Genomic DNA, 9,885 nt, shown 5'->3' on the forward strand with positions numbered 1-9,885 from the left:
GCAAGCTATGAATAAAAGCATTGATTAAGAAATTAAAAATCCTTGATACTTTTGAAAGTTTTAAAATTTCTTCTGTTTTTTTTTTTTACAGGAGAACTACAAGTCTCTCATTGGCCTAACTGAGCGAGCACGAGAACAGTATCGTGAAATGATCCATCAGATTGAGAAAGAAGTCGCCGAGCACCCACCAAGGGCAACAACTCCGGGCGTTCCACATATTTTTGCCCACATGGGTCACTCTAGGACGCCAAGTGGGTGCAGCGTGATATCGTTCACATCAAGTATTTTATCGGAACCGATTTCCGAGAATTACCCACATTCAGAACCGGAGACAGACAATCGAGGTTATGAGATCGAAAAGGATGTCGATGAGTTGGAAGATGAGATGAGCAACTTACAAACTGACGATGCTTATGAAGCAGATGATGAAGAAGGTTTTGTAAGAAAGAAGAAAAAGTTTGTACCACGAAATATCGAAAATCCGACGAAACTGCAAAATGGCCATGCTCATTCGGATGACGATGATAACGACTCTGAACTGAGCGATGGTCAAAGAGTTAGACTCTCAAATTTGGAAAGTGCTTCAGGAAAAGTAATAAGACGACCCAGTATTTTGAAAAATTCGGCCGAATGGTTGAAAAATCGTGGAAAAGATTTTATTGATAATAATGTTAATATTACAAATGGGACTGACGAAGAATTTCAATCATTACCACAGAATGGTGACTTAGTCTCTAGTCAACAAAACCATATAATGGATAATACTAACATATTAAAAAAACAAGACCTCATAAAAGACCATATTCATGTAAAGACCTCTGAGTATGGTGCGATGATTCCGAGTACAAAGTCATTTCATAATGTTGACGAAAAGCTGGTTGTCGTAAGCAATGGTGATATTGTGTCGTCTGACAGCAGTGCGAACTTTCAGACTTGTAACGAGGATTCTGACTTTGATCGAGAAAACAAGGACACAGTATCAAGGTTACCGACGAAGTTTATGGACTCCGTACATCATGGAGATTTTGTGTCTGAGACTTTGTCAACGTTGTCACAGTATTCGGCAACGACGGGGGAATTTGACGTTATGTCGACACATTCAACAACCCACTCGTCGCAAACAATCGGTGAAGGAACTCCACATTGTAGTAACATAAACGAGAAAGGTGAACGATCAAGCGTGTCTGACTTGATTGATAAGAAAAGCATTGATCTGATAAGCCAGGGTGGATCCAATGCAAGCATGAACAGTGGGATGATACTTAAAGGCAAAGTGAAGGTCGATAAGGAGAATCGAACACTCTCTTGGGTGAAGGAAGCTCAAACATTGCATTTTAGCGAACAGGCAGAGCAACCAAGGGAGAATGAAGATGGTTTGAGTGTTTCAGCCGGATTGGAATGTGTCGATGCTGTAGTTTGAAGATGACAAAAAATTGGGCATTCGTGGTTTTGTGTTGAGATACTGTGGAAGAAATATTCATGTATTACGGTATGGAAATGAAAAAGAAACATTTGTTTTGGAATGATAGCCATTCAGTTTGGGATTTGCAAAGGAGGAAGGACTTCATTGTGGCTTGAAAGCAAATGACATTGAAAATGGCGTTGATTTTTGCTCATTCAGATAGTGAAATTGCTTGGTTGAGATGGTTATCTTTGGATGAGGTCATCAGGTTTCGTGATAATATTATTGTAAAATCGGTGATCGTTGAATTTAAAGATATTAAACCATCAGTGTGATAAAAATGGTTGATCTGAAAAAAAGACAGACACGATCGATATAAGGATGTTGGATGTTCAGTTCAAGTTCTAACAATCCTAAGTTTTGGACCAACTTTGTGAGGAAATGTTGTGAAATAAATATCACCTAAGTTATCTTTGAACAAACTTGATAGGATGTTAGATGGAAATACTGTTAGCACCTTGGTGTTTGAACCTTTAACTTGAAATGGAAAGAAACGGGAAGGAAAAGATACTATCCTCTCACAGTCAATCCCAGGCTGTCTCCAAGAGTAGCTGTCCCTAAAGCAGCCTCAATGCCTCAGAAATTCAGCATTTCCAAAGTGGGATTCTAGTTTCCCCTGTTCAGATTGTGTAAAAACTCATAAAGAATAAATATGTGTGGCCACGGTGCGTTGGAAAGTCAACATTTCCAGTGTGGGGTTTGAATTTCCTCAGTTGAAATTGTGAAAAAATCGGAGAGCACAAATACCATCAATTCAAAGTCAATCCAAATGTGTTTTGGAGGCAAGAGTATTTCCTTAAGAGGCGGCGATGCTTCGGAAAATCAACATTTTCAATATGGGATTAAAATTTCCTCAATTATGATTGTGTTAAAAAAGAAAAATGAAAAAGCATGAACTGAGTCGGCCTAAAACTGTTTCTTACGAATACTCAAGATTTACAATGTGGGATTTTGAATATGTAGGAAACTTATGCAATGATTTACGCTGTAGACTTCGTTTACTTGATTCTGGGATTTGTGATAAAGGAAAACATTCATTTTGTAACTATATTTTTCTGAAACAACGTTATTATTAGCTACGTGATTGTTTATTGGGTTTATATGAAATTCATTCAAAGCCTTAATGGTGAAAAATGATTTTTTTTTTTTCGTTTTGCTCATTTAAGATGTTATATGATGCAAAATATTATCATTATTTCCCTGATCATCATTAATTTTATTAGATGCATTCACACAGTGAATATTTTGATTGACCTATAGTTAACTAACATTTAAACTGGTCATTTTTTTTTGAGATGCATTGAGACTTTTGACACTTTTTTGGGACGATACCTAATTTATTGTGTAGATATATTCAGGAATTTCCCTGATCCAGAAAATCTGAGTCTCTGACGCAATCTTAGAGCTAGGAACTCCTGGCACATGTAAACTTATATTGGAACCCTATAGTATTACCAGAGCAGCCCAATTTGTCAGCCAGGAATGTCTTTGGACCCCAAGTTGGAAAGGACAAGGGATAACCAAATGTCTCAGGGGTTACGTCAATGTATTCATCATATGTGTTTTATCAATGCAACCTCTGATTACATCATACAAACTGGGAGAAAAATATTTGTGAATGTAGTTTTAAGCTCGCCCTTTTTTCTTGAAACACAAAAGTTGAGTTATTGTCAACATAGCTTCGGTTTTGTTATCATTGGTGCGGAAGTGCAAAAACTCATGACGGAGTTATTCAAATGTAACTTGGCACATATGTTGCCAGAGACAATACGCGCATGTAAAGCAAGGCCAATCACTCTGGCTAGCTATGCTCCTTTTTTTCAAAGTTCTGGATCAAAAGATAAACATTGGCATTCTTCTGCAGTGCGCTTATTAAAGAATGACTGCATCTTTGTTTGCTTCAATAACCATGTGTACATGACAACAACCCAATAGCTCATCAATATTTACTTCTGCTCATTTCTTATTAAACATGACTTTCTGTGAATTTTGTGGGGGTATATTTGATTTTAGGTAATGTTTCTATTACCATGATGTATATGGTTATTATGGTGAGACTTGTCTTATAGGGGGACAATAGAGGTTGACGCAAAAATTAATTTTTTAATTTTTTTTAATGCGTTTCTATGAATAACTCATTTTTCTTTTATAATCAAATCAAAACTAATATATATGATTTGCATACAGATATAAAGAGTATAACCATTTATATAAAAATTTATCGGGTCTGTAATAATCCATATAACATAGAGATAGAGTTACGCAGATTATATAGACAAAGAAGGGTTTTGCGAAGCGCAGATAACATACACAAAGAAGGCCATGGACATACGCAGATAACATATAATAAGAAGGATTTCTTTAAACATATTTTTTCAATTAATAGCTTAGTGGCCACAATACCCTAGGAAAAAAACAACAAAATATTGACAAGAAATTTAAAAAATAAATCCTACTTTTTGTTTTCATCTTTAAAATCAAAAGAATTAAACAAATAATTCATTAGAATAAAGATAAAAGAATGCATCAACCTCTATTGTGCCTCTTCGATACTACACCTGTCGCTGGGTTAATGTTGTGAATGTACTAAGTGGCATTACACTAAAATAATCTTCTGGTGCCTTCTGACATTATTACCCAACTTTTTGTTGTTAAGAACCGTTTTTGTTGTGAACTGAAGACACCTTAAAATAGTTGTTTGTCTTTGTGTTATATATGCTTTGTTAAGATAGTCCTTATTTCATTATAAATGAATGTCTTAATTTCATGATTAAAGCTGCACTCTCACAGATTGACAGCATTGGATTGTTTTTATTTATTTTGTCTCAGAATCAGCTGATTTTGGCATCAATGTCTTATATTCTGTCCTAGATAATTTACTACAGAAACAATCTCAATTGTTTGGAAAAATGCCGAAAACTTTCATATTTAAGTGTAAGTAGCACTTTTAGCCATAAAACATCGAGTTTCGAACGTAAATATGAAAACTGTAACCTGCTCTTTTGACAGCAGTCTTATATCACTGGTTTCCAAAAATTTAGACAAAAATTGGCTCATTCCAAGACAAAAAAATTAAAAAGATGTCAAAAGAATCGATCTGTGAGAGTGCAGCTTTAATGAATGTCTTTATTTCATTGCTTATGAATGTCTTTATTTCATGACTATTTCATTATTACGGCTTGTCATTGTTGTATTTATTGTTATTTGATAGTGTTCTTAAGTTATTGTATTTTTTGGTTTTAAAATGATAATGCGCTTGAAAATATGCATCTTGGGTGTCTTGTTAGTGATTTTAAGTTGAATGTTTATGATTATGTTAAAATGGTGATTGTTTTGATTGCGAAATCATTATATAATTTCTAACTGTAACTGTATGTACTGGTACTAAAAGTCTTGAAAATGGTTAAATTTGAAGCCAACTTCACCTGGGACCATGTTTACGAACAGTCTCAAGTCTGAGTCTCCACTGTCAAATTTTTTGAAAACTGCAAATGCTCATTTTCATTGTAATTTTCTATCTACCGGTAGTTGAATTTTGATGATGAAATTTGCTGAATTTTATTACTATTTGAAATAGTGCAAATATTAACATTCATTTTTGTACAACAAATGAAAAATAACGATTCTTAGTATTTCAATATAAGAGCCTTTCTGAGTCTGAGTCTGAATCTAGACTCAGACTCGAGAGCGTTTGTAAATCATTGGCCTGGAGTTTTCGAAACTGATATATAAAAATTAAATTAATTCTAAAGTATTAATATTATATGCATTATAGGGCTTTTTCGAGAATGTCCAGGACTTTTATTATTCTATATATATATTTCCTTCAAGTCGTAAAAGAATACTGTTTAGAGAACCATTTTTTTATTATTATTTGATTTCTTGAAAATGCAAAAAAAAGGGGTTAAAACACTTTGGGCCGATTGTTCAGAACTTCGTTAAAGTTAACAACGTGATTTACAACATCGTTGTTAACTTTTAAACTTAAAATATTGTATGATGTACTCTCATATTTAAATATAAATAAGTACAGCTGAAACAGTTGTCTCAAATCTTGTTAGAAATACATCAGATCACAATTGTATCCATTGAACTTGCCAAGAGCAGTAATGAATCAACAGTTAACAAGGAGGAGGTTAACAATATTGTTAACTTTATCAGAAAATACTGAATAAATCACACTGTAACACTGAATTGATGAAAAGAAAATGATTGTTTTAACAACCGAAATATTTTTATACACTATCCGAAAACATGCCTTATATAATTAACATTTGTTTTATATAAAATAATTTGTTATGAATTTAAACCAAAGCAAAAACAAATATTGGGTTATTTTTTGTGAAAAAAAAAATACATGTATATTAGATATAAATGTTTTGGAGACTATTTTAATGTGGAATTTATTTTGTACATAACCTACAAGTATTACCGTACAATGGCTTCACTTCAAAAATGCAGAAGCTGCAAAGTCACAAGTTTTCAGTAGCAACATTTTTAGTATTTTCTTGGTAATTTAATCATACATTTTTTTTTTCAACAAAATGCTGAAGTTACAATTATTGAAGTTACAATTTCTGAAGATTTGGCATTTCTGTTTCACTGTGAGATGTCCAATATGATTTTCGACATTTTGATCACATGATAAAACACCATTCTTTCATTGGACTATTTATTCGTCATTTTGCAGTTAGATGTGGCTCAACTTTTATGATTTTAGGGTGTATAAATTCTGAAACCGTAAAAAAATGCAGCTCGGCATTTTGAAGTGAGGCCATCGATAAGCTACATGTATTAAGGTTTTATGAAATTTTCAGAAATTATACATACAACATATTTCAGAACATTACATACCTTTAGTGGAATATACATCACTTTAGCGAAAAACCAATTTGCATGGGAACACAGCAATTTCAGAAAATATTATTTGCACCATAGAATGTACATTTTCCTGAATATTCCTTCAGAATAAACAATTTTTTATGAATTTTATGATCAGGTGCCATAATAAGATGGATATCACCTTTTGTTTTCACTTCGGTAATAATTAGCTAACGAATCTTTAGTCATACAAGTGCCATACTTTCACTTAGTCTTCGCAAATGTATATGTATGAAACCTCAACTTCATGCAAGAGCTCAATATCTGCTTCTATTTCATTATGTATTTATTGAGAAATTGCACTAGGTTTACTGAACTTAGTTTGTATGTTCATATCATTTTTTGACGGTTAAATGCAAGCAACGACACAGATGTTAATCTACTAAGCTTGTCTTTTTTTTGAGGGGGTGGGGAATGAAGAGGGTGGGGCCTCGTTAGCTTCGTTGGCATGCAGAAATATTAACCTATTGCCAAGGCTTAAAAACATTTAAGACATTCAAATGAAACTTGGTATACTTTGTTATTGCAACACAATTAGGAAAGAAATGAGTTTGATTTGTACATTGTATATGATTGTTTGAAATTAGCGTTGATACATGTTGAAATGACAGAATGATATTGCATACTTGATGTATTAACTTGTCTGCATTTCAAGGAAATATAGTATAGATAATTGTCATATCCATGCCGGTGTCTTGGAGAAACTTGAAACTTGGCCATGATTAACAATTTAAACCTTTCAAGATATTGAAAACATGTTGCCACAGACATGAGGGCAGTCTTAATACCCAACATATTCTAATATAGCTTTTTCGAATGAATATTTGTGAGTAGTTCTTGTATTTTCAAAATAATGAGCTTAATAGGTAATTTAAAGCAAATTAGCTAGCAATCTTTTCAACTTCATTTCTCACACTTCAAAATTATTGAATTGAAATTATTGACGTTTTGTTTTACACTCGTTGATAAGGTGACCTCAATAAACACATGTATAGCAGTACCCATAACTCTGGCTCAATTAATTGTTGGATTATCCCCCTTTTTTACTGTAAAATAACAGGCGAGCTTGGGTGCTCTTGATTATTTCCTACCTGTTATATTATCTGTGTCATTGTACACTTTCAATCCTTTTAATTATCTTCAATATGTGTTAACTATATGTTGATTATTTTTTAAATGTTTCTAACATCTTGTAAATTATTTATTTATTATGAAATCAAAACCAATCATTTTATTTTAATGTAAATGTTTATATTTACTTCTGATATTATTTTTTTTGCACATAAAATTGTGTTTAAAAATTAAAGTCGAATGAATTTCAAATATTATAAATGTTTCTGATTGGTTGCTGATATAATGGCAATCATTTATTGATTTATTTTTTTGAAAATGGCAAATTTATTTTTCTGTTTTCTCTTTTGTATAATATGGTTAAGATATTTATCTGAATGTCTTTTTGTATTATTTTCCGCAGTATTTTCTTAAATGTCAGAACTAAATGGTGTGATTTAGATCTGAATTAAAAAAGAAAAAATACATTTATATTTATGAGTCAAACATAGCAACTATAATATGTTTACAGTTTTTACAAAGTTAAAAAAGAATAGATTTTGCTTTTACTTAGGGTTTTTAAGTCTAAAGTCAGTACTTGAATTAAGAAAATATAACATAATTACGTAGGCAGTGCGTGTTAAGTGTTTGTAAAATTATATATGTGGGTTTATGTGTAAATATTTTAATTGTTTATTCATGATACATAGTTTTGTATATATTATGGTTGGAGATTGCAAATGTGCCTTTGATGTCTTAAAGTTGTTGTCTGGTTCAATCCAACTTGGTCACAAGGTAAATATGCCTTTGATGTCTTAAAGTTGTTGTCTGGTTCAATCAAACTTGGTCACAAGGTAAATGTGCCTTTGATGTCTTAAATTTGTTGTCTGGTTCAATCAAACTTGGTCACAAGGTAAATGTGCCTTTGATGTCTTAAAGTTGTTGTCTGGTTCAATCAAACTTGGTCACAAGGTAAATGTGCCTTTGATGTCTTAAATTTGTTGTCTGGTTCAATCAAACTTGGTCACAAGGTAAATGTGCCTTTGATGTCTTAAATTTGTTGTCTGGTTCAATCAAACTTGGTCACAAGGTAAATATGCCTTTGATGTCTTAAAGTTGTTGTCTGGTTCAATCAAACTTGGTCACAAGGTAAATATGCCTTTGATGTCTTAAAGTTGTTGTCTGGTTCAATCAAACTTGGTCACAAGGTAAATATGCCTTTGGTGTCTTAAATTTGTTGCCTGGTTGAATCAAACTTGGTCACAAGGTTATTTTACTTTTAGGAACTTGTGTGAGTTGCCATCTGATACAAAAAATATACCAAACACGTTGTGAAAAATTAATAAAGTGGGCCTTTGGTGATCCGTGTAACTTTTCTGTGAAGATTTTCCTAAATTATTTTTGTATTAAATGTAATAAATGTACGATCATTTTTATCGGGTGGCACATTGATAGAAAATACGTAATCATTGTACATATAGTACTTTTGAAACAGCAGTGTCGGGCAATAAATTGCATGTATCATGTGATTACTTACATTATGATTTACAGTTAATTATACATACAAAAACTGGTGATAAATAATAAGATATATAAAAGTTGTTTTGATAGAACTTTTTTCATGTTCAAAGATTAATGATTTAAATTTTTATGTATTATATAAAGTGTTATAAATTATAATTTCATTTTTGTTTTTCAGATTTTAACCTGTTTATATTGCAAATGGTATGCGTGAGCTGCATACATGTATTTCATTGGCTTATTTTGATACTGGACTACATGAAAAAAAATTAATGGGTTAGTCCATTTTTTTCATGGGTTAGTCCATTTTGTCATGGGATAGTCCATTATTGCAATATGTTGATTATTTGCGGTGTATTTTTTCTATTTGGAGGACGCATGAATGATATATTTTTGTGTGTTTTATTTTGAGTGTTTGATGCAAAACTATATTAAATGTATTCATTTTACATTCTCAATGCAAACCCGTCCTAACTCCTGCTAATTGTGTACAGAGTTATGTGTGTTTCGCGCTGAGCTTTTGTTTTGCACCTGCCCTCGATATTTGTTTATTGACTGCAAACTGTTGTAACTTAATCTTTATTTATATGCAGTTACACTGGTGTAATTTCGTGTACTTAAATGTCTCTTTTGTGGCATTTACCATGATATACGAATAAATACTATATTTATATCATTCACACTGTTGTTTTAATTTGTTCGTTTTCTTTTACGGAAGTAACGTCTGTATATTTTAGAGTTTATTTGAATTTCCCCAGAAAGTAAGCATAGTGTGTAAATCTAGCAAGCAGGCCTCTTAAGTCCTAAGAAATATGAAACTTAATTGGATATGTAAGTATTTGCCCCCTGGGCTGGTATTCAATATGCAACTTAAGTTAATGTTATGGTCAAACTTAATTCACTCTATTGGTCAGTTATAAATAACAAGTAATCCGATTAGCTAAATCGTTCTTAGATCCAATTATGACCAA

The 9,885-nt window shown here is 32.3% G+C and overlaps 1 protein-coding gene across 2 annotated transcripts in view; it reads left to right on the plus strand.

Moving 5' to 3' along the window:
• The window catches only part of LOC128221193 (uncharacterized), a 73,617-nt gene extending 64,027 nt beyond the window's left edge, over positions 1-9,590 (plus strand). For both annotated transcript variants that reach the window (XM_052929671.1, XM_052929672.1), the window contains one exon: positions 92-9,590. In XM_052929671.1, the coding sequence (XP_052785631.1) occupies positions 92-1,420 (1,329 nt within the window). In that variant the 3' untranslated portion in view covers positions 1,421-9,590. The remainder of the gene's footprint in view (positions 1-91) is intronic.
• The last annotated feature ends 295 nt before the right edge of the window (positions 9,591-9,885 follow it).

Source organism: Mya arenaria, chromosome 16, assembly GCF_026914265.1.
Source record: "Mya arenaria isolate MELC-2E11 chromosome 16, ASM2691426v1".
Lineage (NCBI taxonomy): Eukaryota > Metazoa > Mollusca > Bivalvia > Myida > Myidae > Mya > Mya arenaria.